Source organism: Salvelinus sp. IW2-2015, unplaced genomic scaffold (genome assembly GCF_002910315.2).
Source record: "Salvelinus sp. IW2-2015 unplaced genomic scaffold, ASM291031v2 Un_scaffold1352, whole genome shotgun sequence".
Classification (NCBI taxonomy): Eukaryota; Metazoa; Chordata; class Actinopteri; order Salmoniformes; family Salmonidae; genus Salvelinus; species Salvelinus sp. IW2-2015.
In genome coordinates, this window is record NW_019942855.1 from 126,691 (window position 1) to 140,498 (window position 13,808).

At 42.5% G+C, this 13,808-nt stretch overlaps 1 protein-coding gene and 1 long non-coding RNA gene across 2 annotated transcripts; both read left to right on the forward strand.

The window, feature by feature from the left end:
* Positions 1-2,285: 2,285 nt before the first annotated feature.
* On the forward strand, positions 2,286-4,078 carry zdhhc24 (zinc finger DHHC-type containing 24). Its single transcript, XM_024137948.2, has 3 exons — positions 2,286-2,683; positions 2,929-3,206; positions 3,411-4,078. The coding sequence occupies exons 1-3, from the start codon at positions 2,373-2,375 to the stop codon at positions 3,713-3,715; spliced, it is 894 nt and encodes a 297-aa protein (XP_023993716.1). The 5' UTR covers positions 2,286-2,372; the 3' UTR covers positions 3,716-4,078.
* A 4,369-nt stretch (positions 4,079-8,447) lies between these two features.
* LOC139024320 (uncharacterized) lies at positions 8,448-11,322 on the forward strand. Its single transcript, XR_011475613.1, has 4 exons — positions 8,448-8,603; positions 9,019-9,183; positions 9,369-10,233; positions 10,449-11,322. It is a non-coding gene; the product is annotated as an uncharacterized lncRNA (long non-coding RNA).
* The last annotated feature ends 2,486 nt before the right edge of the window (positions 11,323-13,808 follow it).

The following is a 13,808-nucleotide window of genomic DNA, read 5'->3' on the forward strand; positions in this document are numbered from 1 at the left end:
GAGGGGTCAGTGGTCACAGTTAGGGATCAGGGTCATCTGGGGGCCCAGAGAGGGACAATGGTGAAGATTGTATGTAAGTGTTTGTGTTTGTCAAGATGTGGAGGTAGGAGGATGTCCACCATTCCACATGCGGGTGGTGCATGCCATGTGTGTTCATTTAATTTTTTCATATGGGTGTCCTCACTTTTATGGTATTCATAGCGGCAGTGCGGGTGACCATGTCTCTCAGAGTGTCCTGGGCTCTGTCAAACTCCTGCAGCAGCTGCCTGTTCTGCTGCTGGGCCTGACGCTCTCTCTCACTCAGCTCCTGCCACCGGCTCTGCAGCCGCACAGCCCGGCTACTGCACACATACACACAGATAGGCAGGCACGCACACACATACAGGCGCAGTGGTGGAAAAAGTATCCAATTGTCATACTTGAGTAAAAGTTAAAAGTTWAAAAAGTTAAAATACCTCAATAGAAAAGGACTCAAGTAAAAGTGAAAGTCACCAAGTAAAATATTACTTGAGTAAAAGTCTAAAAGCATTTGGTTTTAAAAATACTTAAGTATCAACAWWWWWWWWTTTAAGTATGTAGTTTCATAAAAGTATGAATCATTTCAAATTCCTTATATTAAGCAAACCAGACGGCACTATTTTCTTGTTGTTTTAATTTACGGATCGCCAAGGGCACACACCAACACTCAGACATCGTTTACAAACGAAGCATGTGTGTTTAGTGAGTCCACCAGATCAGAAGCAGTATGATTACCAGGGATGTTCTCTTGATAAGTGCGTGAATTGGACCATTTTCCTGTCCTGCTAAGCATTGAAAATGTAACGAGTACTTTTGTGTGTCAGGGAAAATGTATGGAGTAAAAAGTACATTGTTTTGTTTATGAATGTAGTGAAGTAAAAGTAGTCAAAAATATATATAGTAAAGTACAGATACCCCCAAAACGACTTAAGTAGTACTTATTTTTACTTAAGTACTTTACACAACTGCACAGACCGGCATGCACGCACGGCCAGCTCACACTCACACGCACACAACACACGCACACGCACACACACACACACAACACACACACACACACACACACACACACACACACACACACACACACACACACACACACACACACACACACACACACACACACACACACACACACAGTCATTTTCTATCTTATATATTTGATTCCCAAATAAAAAGTACACTGCTCACTCACAGGTGCTGATCCCTCTGTAAGGTCACAAGGTCACTCTGCAGCTTTATCCTCCTCCTCTCACTGTGGGGAGGAAGACACACAGAACAGACCTACTGAATATGTACTAATTATTTTTATTTCCAGTGCTTCCCGACATGGATTACTCCATAATACAGGCGACAATGACCCCTTGTGGTGGATAGATTCTGTCCTTTTTCATACTGTACAATAAACTAAAAAATACTTCTCATAATCAAAATAACAGTGTTGAAAAAGCAAGTTAAAAAAACAAACAAACTTTAATATCATACTAGTAGTCACATCAAGTCACAGCAATCATTCAACCCCTGTATTATCTCAAATACAAGGATACATGAGAGGTTCTCGCTGGTTTGCYCTCTCACCTCTGTAGCAGACCTTCTGGTCCCTGTTTTGTATAAACACCTCGGTTATCCTCGGCACCGTCCATATACCAGGTAGACATCATTTATCTTTCACTACTGGCATGACAGGAACCACAAACCTTTGAAATCGAAGGCTCACAAACAGCCGCCTGGGATTAACATGGATTAAGGGTTAGTTGGATTACTCTCTTATAGGGGGAGGAACATGGGGCATATTGACATTACTGTCATCACAGATGAATTGGAGAAACCTTAGTATATTTGCTGTCGTCACTATGAGTAAGAAAATATATAGGACAAATAATGTTACACTAATCAATAACCTCAATAAAATGAAAGTAATGTAATTTGAATGTCTGATAGTAAATAATAAACGTTCATATTTAGGAGAGTTTATTTTACTGTAAATGCACATGACAATTTTTTGTTGTAGTACAGTCCTTTAGTCATTTCACAAGGATCATTTACGCGCTATGTTAAAATATGGGGGACAGTTTTTCATGTAACACAGGATACACTGACAGCTCCATTTCATTTGTTTAATGAAGACGCTTTTGGTGAAAATACCACCAGCGCTTATCCACACACCGATTAATGTTAATGACAACAAACAAATTGTAGTTTAGTTTATTTTACTCACTAAATCGCTAACGTCAGCATCAGATCACACACACACACACCCCTTTTCATTCGCCTGTCAGATATCGTGTTAGTTAAAATCAAAACAGAGTGGAGACAACAAGGAAGCATAGAGAACACAAGACCGACAAGGCACCATGACGTGGTTTAGCTTCGCAGGTCGGGTGTGGGATCGCGTGGAGAAGACGTGTCTCCACCTGCCCATCTTTCTGAACACCGTTCTCGTGTTCTCCATCACGGCGGAGGTGAGCTACCTGGTCCTGGTCGAGGCGCCGCTCCAACCGGACCAGAAGAAGACCCAGTGGTCTACCGTGTGGAAGACTCTGCACCTCCTCGTGCAGTACTTCATGTTTGGCAACATCACATGGAACGCCTCGCTGTTTCTGAAAACCAGCCCCAGCATTCAAGGAGTGTTCCTGGGCTCAGAAGGCATGGCACAAGGCTGGAGGTAATCTAAACAGACATAATGGTTCATCGTTAGGACAAACAAACTGTTAAGACTGGTGAATCACATGTGTGTTGAGACAATGCAATGATGACCGGAGGTATTTTCTCATTAGTAGGCTGGTGGTATTCAGAAAATGTTATGGGGCTAGAGATTGTTCTCATTATTCAAATATTATTTCCCCAGTGTTCATGACGCTGTTATACCTGCAGTTATTACATTGTAACACACATCTATTCCACCCACAGGTACTGCTACACATGTGAGACCCACACTCCCCCGCGGTGCTCCCACTGCTATGACTGTAAGGTGTGTGTTCTGAGAAGAGACCACCACTGTGTGTTCTTCGGCCAGTGTGTGGGCTTCCGTAACTACCGCTACTTCCTCAGCTGTCTGCTGTTCATGTGGATGGGGCTGCTGTACGCTGTAGTGATGAACGCTGAGGTCTTCATCATCATCCTGAAGGAAGGAGTCACGCTGCACAGCATCCTGCTACTTCTCATGCCCTGGATCATGCTCGTCTCTGGTTAGACTGGGAGGGGGAGGGAGAGAGGGGGAGGGTGTGTGAGAGAAATAGAGAGGGAGAGATAGAGAGCGAGTGAGAGGTGTGTGTGTGTGTGTGTGTGAGCGAGAGAGATAAAGTGTGTGTGTCTGCAATACAGAGAGAGGTGTATTTGTGTGTGAGCGTTGTACTATTATCTGACCCTCTCTCGCCTCTCCTCTCCTCCAGGTCAGGTGACAGCACGGGCCTTTGCCTTTGCCTTCATCGCAGACACCTGTGTGTTGGGCTTCCTGCTGGTGGCAGCCTTCCTCTTCTTCCACCTCTTCCTCCTCCTGCGAGGCCAGACCACCAGAGAGTGGTACTCCATCCGCAGGCCCTACAACCTGGGATTACTGGGCAATTTGCGTCACGGCCTGGGTACCCGCTGGTACATCTGCTGGCTCTGCCCACTCATCCCCTCCCCACTGCCTGGGGACGGCATCCACTTCCAGGTCACAGAGTCACTGGAGCTGGATCCCAACCGCTCACGGTAACCCTGGTAATGTGACGGACACAGGTGTGTGATGATGACAGTGACACCTTGCAGTGCAGGCGGGGGGTGTGGCCTTCGTGGAGAAGTTGACTGTAAATCTGAAAGCCTCTTCACCCACTGCTTTCCCTGTTTGCTGAGTCAGTGAGTCGGTGGGTGGGACGGCAGGTGTAGCTGCATTATCTCAAGGTTGCTCTGTGGTACTTTGACCCATTGTCTATGTGCCGACATTATTTGATCCATTACCTAAGTCAATCAGCTAAATGAGAAAGCATGTGTTTATTGGTTTGCTTGCCTCCGCAGTTAAAACAATGAAATGAGCATTGAAATGTGAGTCCACTGAAATGATGATTGTTTTGATTGTTCATTGATTGTACTGTATTGATTTCTTGCTGAGGTTTGCTGTGAAGGTAGGATTGTTGATTTGGAAGGAGATCCCCCACACTTACTAGTGCTGGAACAAGTCTTTATAATGATGTTGATGTCCACTCTTTTCATTGTTATTTGTCCTGATTGAGTGTGCCTTTGATTTAGTTACCTACAAAACCTGCCTTGCCAAACCACACATGTACACTTGGTGGACAGTTTATTAAGTACACCATCCCGTTGACGAAAGTGGATCGCTCCTACAGACAATGAGTCACGTGGCCGTGGCTTGCTATATAAAGCAGGCAGGCAGGCAGGCATCGAGGCATTCAGTTACTGTTCTATTTGGGCTAAACGAGTGACCTAAGCGACTTTCAGTGTGTTATGATCGTCGGTGCCAGTATCTCAGAAACGTCTGCCCTCCTGGGATTTTCATGCACGACAGTGTCTAGGGTTTCTCGAGAATGGTGTGACAAACAAGGTAAGCAGCAATCCTGGTAAGCAGCAATCCTGTGGATGAAAACAGCTCGGTGATGAAGGAGAATGGCAAGAATCGTGGAAGCTAACAGGCAGGCCACAAACAAACCAATAACGGCGCAGTACATCAGTGGAGCGCAGAACGGCAACTCGGGAGGCACAACCCGGAGATCCCTGTCATGGATTGGGCTATGACAGCAGACGACCACACCGTGTTCCACTGCTATCAGCTAAAAACAACAAGAAGCGGCTCCAGTGGGCATTCGATTACCAACACTGGACAATTTAGGAGTGGAAAAACATCGCCTGGAACATGACAGCGATTTCAGTTTACTTGAGTGGCCTGCACAGTCCCCAGACCTGCACAGTCCCCAGACCTCAACCCAATAGAGTATCTTTGGGATAAGATGGAATGGGCAAAAGGGAGTCCGACGCGGTACTTTACATTTTTATTTAACCTTTATTTACTAGATGGGTGTACCTAATAAACTGGCCATTGAGTATGTTTTCACGTTATGTTGAGTTTAATTGAAGGCCTATTGATTGTGTTTTTACCTCGGATGCACAGAGACATAAAGAGATTTATTGTTAATTGCAGCATGGTATGTTTTTCAAGTTTGAGATAGGGATGTTTAAAGGTCCAATGCAGCCATTTTTAGCTCAATATCAATATAATTGTGGGTAACAATTAAGTACCTTACTGTGATTGTTTTCAATTAACACGGTCAAAAATAAACAAAAATAGTTACTTTGCCAAGAGTAATTTCTCAAGCAATAATTTTGCTCAGACTGTCTAGGAGTGGTCTGAGTGAAGAGGGGAAAACAGAAAATGTGCTGTTATTGGCAGAGAGTTTTGGAACTCTCTTCATTATTGGTCTATTAACTGATTTACCACCTGGTGTTGTCACCAGGCAGGCCTAAACTCCATCCAGCCAATACATGCTGAAATTTCAGGCTGTCTTTTCAAACAGCTCTTAACCACAAAGGGTGTTATCAGCATTCTCACAGTATTATACCAACCTCATAGGCTGGAAATACAGTGCCTTGCAAAGTATTCAGAACCCTTGGATTTCTTCACATTTTATTGTGCTTCAAGTAGGATTCAATTGTCTTTTTTTGTCAACAATATACACAAAATATTCTGTAATATCAAAGTGAAAAATGATATATTTTTGTAAGATTAATACAACATGAAATAACTATAGTCAGTTGTTGCATAAGTATTCAGCACCTTTGTTTAGGCAAGCCTAAATTAGTTCAGGAGCAAAATGTGGCTTAACAAATCACATCAAAAGTTAAATAAACTCTGTATGAAATAAATGGGTTGACATGATTGTTTATGACTAACCCTTCCTCTGTCCCTCATACTTACAACATTTGTAAGGTCCCTCAGTTAAGTATTGAATTTCAAAGCACAGATTAAACTACCAGAGAACTTTTCAAAAGCCTTGTAAAAAAGGGCAGTAATTGGTAGATGGGTAACAATAACAAATGAGACATTGAATATCTCGTTAAGCATGGTCAGGTGAATAATTATGCAGTGGATGATATATTAAACCACCCAGACACATCAAAAATATTGTCATCCTTCTGAACTGAGCTGCAGGACAGGAATGAAACTGCTCAGGGACGTTACCATGAGGCCATTGAGGATTTTAAAACCGTTACAGAGTTCGTATATACGTAACTAAAATATAAAAGCAACATGCAACAATTTCAACGATTTCTACTGAGTTACAGTTCATTAAAGGAAATCATTCAATTGAAATAAATTAAGTAGGMCCTAATCTTTGGATTTCACATGACTGGGCAGCGGCACAGCTATTGGTGGGCCTGGGAGGACATAGGCCCACCCACATCAGAGCAAGGCCCACCCACTGTGGAGCCAGGCTCAGGCAATCAGAATGAGTCTTTCCCCACAAAAGTGCTTTATTACAGACATAAATACTCCTCAGTTTCATCAGCTGTTTGGGTGGCTAGTCTGACGATCCTGCAGGTGAAGAAGCCAGATGTGGAAGACGTGGGCTGGCATGGTTACACGTGGTCTGCGGTTGTGAAGCCGGATGGACATACTGCAAAATTCTCTAAAACGACATTGGAGGCAGCTTATGGTACAGAAATTAACAGCACTGGTGGACATTCCTGCAGTCATCATGCCAATTGCATGCTCGCTTAAAACTTGAGACATCTGTGGCATTGTGTTGTGTGACAAAACTGCACATTTTAGAGTGGGCTTTTATTGTTCCCTGCACCTGTGTAATGATCATGCTGTTTAATCAGTTTCTTGATAAACCACACCTGTCAGGTGGATGGATTATCTTGGCAAAGGAGAAATGCTCACTAACAGGAATGTAAACAAATTTATGGGATCTTTATTTCAGCTCATGAAACATGGGACCAACACTTTACATGTTGCGTTTATATTTTTGTTCTCACATATCTACACACAATACACCACAATGACAAAGTGAAAACAACATGTTTTTCGAAAGTTAAATACAGAAATATCTAATGTACATACTGTAAGCATTCACACCCCTGAGTCAATACTTTGTAGAAGCACATTTGGTGGCGATTACAGTCGTCTGTATCCATTTTGCACATCTGGATTTGGGGATTTTCTCCCATTCCTCCTTGCAGATTTTCTCAAGCTCTGTTAAATTAGATGGGAAGCGGCAGGGAACAGCAACCTTCAAGTCTTTCCACAGATTTTCAATGGACTTTGGCTTGGCCCCTCAAGGACTTTCATATTTATTGTTCTGAAGCCGTTCCAGCGTTCCTTTGGCTGTATGCTTGGGGTCATTGTCTTGTTGGAACGTAAATCTTCGCCCAGGTCTAAGGTTGTTGGCTCTCTGAAGCAGTTTCTCATCAATAATGTTCCTGTATTTGGCTCCATTCATTGTTCCCTCTATCATTACCAGTCTCCCAGTCCCTGAATAGCATCCCCATAGCATGATGCTGCCACTACCATGCTTCACGGTAGGGATGGGACCAGACGGTTGATGTGCTGTACCTGGTTTTCTCCAGACATAGCGCTTTGCATTCAGGCCAAAGAGTTACATTTTTGTCTCATCAGACCACATAATCTTTTGCCTTATGATCTCAGTCTTTCACGTGCCTTTTTGCAAACTCCAGGTATGCCGTCACGTGCCTTTTTCTTAGGAGTGGCTTCCGTCTGGCCACTCTCAAAATGCCCAGATTGGTGAATGGCTGTAGAGACTGTTGTCCTTCTGGCAGGTTCTCCCATCTCAGCCAAGGAACATTGTAGTTCTGTCAAAGTGGTCCTTGGGTTCTTGGTTACCTCCCTGGCCAAGGTCCTTCTTGCCCGGTTGCCCAGTTTGGCATGACTGACAGCTCTAGGCAGAGTCTGGGTAGTTCCATTTTTTCTCCATTTCCCAATGATGGAGACCACTGTGCTCTTGGAAACGTTCAACACTCTAGAAATTGTTTTATACCCTTCCCCAAATATACACTGAGTGTACAAACATTAAGAACACCTGCTCTTTCCATGACATAGACTGACCAGGTGAATCCAGGAGAAAGCTATGATCCCTTATTGATGTCACTTGTTAACTTCAATCAGTGTAGATGAAGGGGAGGAGACAGGTTAAATGAGGATTTTTAATGCTTGAGACAATTGAGACATGGATTGTGTATATGTGCCATTCAGAGGGTGAATGGGCAAGACAAAATATGTAAGTGCCTCTGAACAGGGTATGGTAGTATGGCGCCAGGGCCAGCCTGCTCATTAGGCAGGACAGCTCGTGTACACTAGCATGCGGTAAATTGCCACGTGCTGCTTAGGCCGCCCAGAGTGGCTCTCTTCTGGGCGTGCTGGCAGCATGTGGCAGCACGTCCGATTGTGCGTCAAGAATTCAGCACAGCAAGTTTGTCTGAAGGTCTGGTTATTATATGGGTCAATAGTTTAATCCGTTCTCCATTTCATGAATTTATTCACAGGGAAATAGTAATATGCTCTAAAACACTCTGGTGACAAACTTTTCTGCCCTGTTTCCAATTGTCAACATGGCTGGGGAGAACCTATTCAAGTAAGTAAATACATTTTGAAAATGTAAAAAAACAGATGCATTATTAGATAACTAGCTATAGTGCATGCTAACTCAAATGAGCTGCTAACGTAGCTAGCTAGCTATCTAGCCAACTTTACATAGGCAGATGGTGATATGTAATTCACTTAGGTAGCTAACTTCATATTATCTAGCTATCAATGTATTTATCACTGTAAAAAACAAACTCCAAATGCATTTGTAGGTAGCTAGCTAAAAGCCATGGAGGAGGGTGAAAGGATAGCAGCCCCAACTGTCAAAGTGAGGGAGTAGACTATTTTGGATAGGGCAGGTACTTTTGTGTAGTTCCAGTCCCCAGAAGTGAGGACGGAGATAATAGTAACATAATTTTCAGTGCCTGTCTAATTTGAGTGTAATGAAATCTGTTTCTTGTGAGGTTTTCCGTCCTCTGATACAGAGAGCTGTGAAAGCCTGTCTGCAGATGAAGAGGTCCCAATGAAGCATGGTGGTTCTCAGTCCTGGTCCTGGGAACTCAAAGGGGTGCACGTTTTTGCACTACACAGCTGATTCAAATGATCAACTCATCATCAAGCTTCAAGTGGTATTTATTTATTAGTTTGTGATGCCATCCTTGATATGATCCTGCTATTGTCACATGCTACACATGCACGTGCACCTGCATCTATCCAATGTTATCATGATGTTATAAGTGGTATTATACTTTAGTAATCCACAATGAACTGGTGATGTAAAAGTCTAATGACATTATCTTTCATATTCCTACAGATACCTTGTAACTGGAGATTCGTTCAAAACGATTGCCTACAGTTACCGTGTAGGGCACTGCAAGGTTGAGTGACCATGGCCATCTCGGACTGCCTCCTGGGGGAATTCAGGCATGTGAAGGCTACCTGTGTCCTGCATAACTTCTTGAGGATGAACACGAGGACCAGGAGGGGATCTGCAGCTCGCCGTCGTATGCCAGATGAGAGGTCTGCTGCTCTGCASGATGTTTCAAGGATGGGGTCCAACAACGCAGCAAGAGAGGCAATCTGTGTGCGGGAGATCTTCACCTCCTACTTCTTCAAAGAGGGTGCTGTTTCCTGGCAAAACCACAGACTACACTATGCACAACCAAAGAATCTTTTAAGAGCCATCCACATTTCAATAAGAGTATTCTTCCATTTACTTAGCTATGTCAACTGCAGTTATTCAATTCCCAGTTTCTCTCCATTTGATTTCTACTTCTCAGTTGAGGGTGCTGTTTAGGTAAGGGTGTGATGTCTGTACAAAAACAAAACAGGCTATTTTAACAGTTAGACACCCTATAACCCACACCTACACACTCATGTATCAATCTGATTGATGGATTGTGTTGTGCAGTAAGCAGGCTCAGGTGTATAACTGTGGCTCCTTCCACATCCAAAGAATAGGCATGAGGGCCAACCATGGAGAATAGTAAGACACTTCATTATTTCTATAACTACGCTATATTATTTGTCCTTGTGTGTCTGTGCATGTTTTTCAGCATAAAGTACTTCATTTTATCCCTCTCTCCCCTTCTCCCTAAATCCTCTAGGTTATATCAGATGTGTCGGTGAACCCCTCCCGCATCTGAACAGGCTACATAGAGGGCACAACATGATCAGAGGTGAGAGGTCACTTGGTCGGGTCAACAGGAAGTATTATTAAAGATATGCTTTACATTGAAATACAGATAGAGATGTAGTAGTCCCAGAGTTAATGATCCAAGGCCAGTTTTGCATTTCACCTCCTGATGATTATGATGACTGACAGTGTTAGAATAAATAAAAAACACAAGGCTTAAACATGCTCTCTCTTTCTCCATCTGTCTCTCGTCTGCAGGTATGTTTTGATGTAAGAGAGGATGCCAACCCCCAGTCCTGTCATCGCCACCTCACCCGCTCTTAAGATAACCTTCGGGCCAACTGGGAGCCAAAGGCTGGTTAGGAGACACCACTAGAGGCACTATTATGTAATTGTGATGAACTGAGAGAATATTAGGGTAGCACTGTGATTCATTAATCATATGCTTCTCACCTGCTTCTCTGTTTTTACCTCTTTCCCTTTCTGTCTTTTACACCTTTCTCGCCACCTCTTTCTTCCTCTGTTTTTATAATGCACACCAGATGTGCATTTAAGTGCAGATTGTACTTGTATTTATAAATATAATATTACAATTATAATATTTATAATGCAAGTATTATGCATTTATAACACTTGGATAATGAACTTCTTTCAATAAAGCGTTTCACTTTCTCTACAGGTTGAAATTAAGTCTCATTTGATGAAATACTATACCTATCCTGTGTTTATCAGATCAATGCAGATGAAGGAAATTAGATATTGAGATGAACCGGTTTTAGAGTATTTACATGATGCATAGGAAGTGTAGTGTACTATTTTTAAAATTATATTTCTGTATATATGAATTAAACATCAGCCTTTAACTAGTTAAATCATGTTTCTAGTCTATTGCATAGTTACAATGTGTACCCATTGATGTCCCAGGATTGGTAAACACTGTTGAAGTGTATAATTGTAATACATACATGCAGACACAGCATCATTCAAATACTGGAATTTGATACTCCTGGTATTGGATATGACTGAAAAAGAATCTCAGACATTCATACCTGAACTGCACCTTTATTTGCAAAGGTAGAGTACATGATCAGTGAATATATTACATGTACAGGCTACAATGTGGGGATCTCATGCATGGTAATAATACAAATGTCATGCAATAAAATGCAAATTAATTACTTAAAAATCATACAATGTGATTTTCTGGATTTTTGTTTAGATTCCGTCTCTCACAGTTGAAGTGTACCTATGATAAAAAATTACAGACCTCTACATGCTTTGTAAGTAGGAAAACCTGCAAAATCGGCAGTGTATCAAATACTTGTTCTCCCCACTGTATATACGACTTGCAAATGGGGTTTCTACTGACAATTGAGATGTACAAACTATGGCATAAGGGGATGACAAGTGTATAAGAGGCAATCCGTAATTTCGATTAAGACAATGAGTGAGCTAAGACAGACGTAGTCATAACTATTTGTTCAGCACTTTTGAAATGTACAGCGACAGAATTCAGAACATGGGCCGTTCTTACAGTGTTTTTCCTGTACACCAAGTCAGAACCGTAGAATAAATAAAGGGGGCATGGCATATAAGCAGACAATGAAAGCTCTTACGATATTTGATGATTACATTTCTCAAAAACAGGTTATGGGCCACATGCAGTGGCGATTTTAGCATGTAAATCTTGGTGGAGAAAACTCCCCCATTTTTTTTTAGATGCATGCCAGCAAAGACACTACACAACACAACACAGCACTAAACAATACATTAATTGCACCATAACGGCGAATAGCGGTGCATACAAACTGTTAGGGCCTACATAAAGCTGTCCCAACAGCAGAGCTTTCTTTTCAACACCATGGAGAGAATCCTTACCACCGCTACACCTTTATTTTATTTTTTATTTCACCTTTATTTAACCAGGTAGGCTAGTTGAGAACTAGTTCTCATTTACAACTGCGACCAGGCCTAGATAAAGCAAAGCAGTTCGACACATACAACAACACAGAGTTACACATGGAGTAAACAAACATACAGTCAATAATACAGTAGAAAAAGTCTATATACAGTGTGTGCAAATTATGTAGGATAAGGGAGGTACCGCAACAAATAGGCCATGGTGGCGAAGTAATTACAATTTAGCAATTAAACACTGGAATGGTAGATGTGCAGAAGATGAATATGCAAGTAGAGATACTGGGGTGCAAAGGAGCAAGATAAATAAATAAATACAGTATGGGGATGAGGTAGTTGGATGGGCTATTTACAGATGGGCTATGTACACATGCAGTGATCTGTGAGCTGCTCTGACAGCTGGTGCTTAAAGCTAGTGAGGGAGATATGAGTCTCCAGCTTCAGTGATTTTTGCAGTTCGTTCCAGTCATTGGCAGCAGAGAACTGGAGAATTGGCTTTGGGGGTGACCAGTGAGATATACCTGCTGGAGAGCGTGCTATGGGTGGGTGCTGCTATGGTGACCAGTGAGCTGAGATAAGGCGGGGCTTTACCTAGCAGAGACTTGTAGATGACCTGGAGCCAGTGGGTTTGACGACGAGTATGAAGCGAGGGCCAGCCAAACGAGAGCGTACAGGTCGCAGTGGTGGGTAGTATATGGGGCTTTGGTGACAAAAAGGATGGCACTGTGATAGACTGCATCCAATTTGTTGAGTAGAGCGTTGGAGGCTATTTTGTAGATGACATCGCCGAAGTCGAGGATCGGTAGGATGGTCAGTTTTACGAGGGTATGTTTGGCAGCATGAGTGAAGGATGCTTTGTTGCAAATGCTTTGTTGCTACAGTAAGATGGACGTAGTCAATATAACTATGTGTTCAGCACTTATGAAATGTACAGCAACAGAATGCAGACGGCTAGCTAAGATTTTGAAAGTTTGATGTTGACATGATCTGTTCAATCACAGCTACTGTAGATATAACGTGATTTTATGTCATTTTATCTGTGGGGAATGACCTTGAGCCTTGGATGGGCACTTCTAAAGTAACTCTAAGACAGCACCCAAGGGGCTTGAATTTTTTAGCTCTACCCTTACAGACCGACCACACTGCCTGCGTCGCGCGCGCGAGTGTTGCAAAAATAAATTTAGAAATCTATGTTATTCAATTATTGCACCCACACTGCTCGCGCGCGCCAACGAGCGTCTGCGTTGCCAACGACTAAAATAGATATGAGTTCTATCTATTCTGACCCAGATCGCGCTGCTAGTCCTGTCTCTCCCATCTCCTCATTGGTTTATAGAAGCAGGTACCCACGTGCCATCTCCTCATTGGTTATACCCACATGGGTGACTGAAAGACGAACAAGGTCAGTGGTGGTAATGCACCTAATTTATGAAAGTTGCCAATCGCAATATAAAGTCAAGAGAAGAAAAAGCCTGGAAGGAAGAAAGATGACTAGAAACGATTTAGTTGACCATTTTATGTGTGGATTAATTGCCAGAGTAAAGGACCTTGTGCATTTCAGGTAAAATAACAACTCAATGTTTATATCCCAGGACAAATTAGCTAGCAACAGCAAGCTAGCTAAATAGGACAAATTAGCTAGCAAGTGCAAGCTAACTATCTAAATTGCCATAAATGTTTAATGTTTTTCGACCTGTCCCC

Excerpts from the sequence above, each read along its gene's own strand:
- zdhhc24 (XM_024137948.2), top strand. The coding sequence starts at position 2,373 with ATGACGTGGTTTAGCTTCGCAGGTCGGGTGTGGGATCGCGTGGAGAAG. Across the intron at positions 2,684-2,928 it reads GGCATGGCACAAGGCTGGAG|GTACTGCTACACATGTGAGA; the intron begins GTAATCTAAACA and ends TTCCACCCACAG. Across the intron at positions 3,207-3,410 it reads CTGGATCATGCTCGTCTCTG|GTCAGGTGACAGCACGGGCC; the intron begins GTTAGACTGGGA and ends CCTCTCCTCCAG.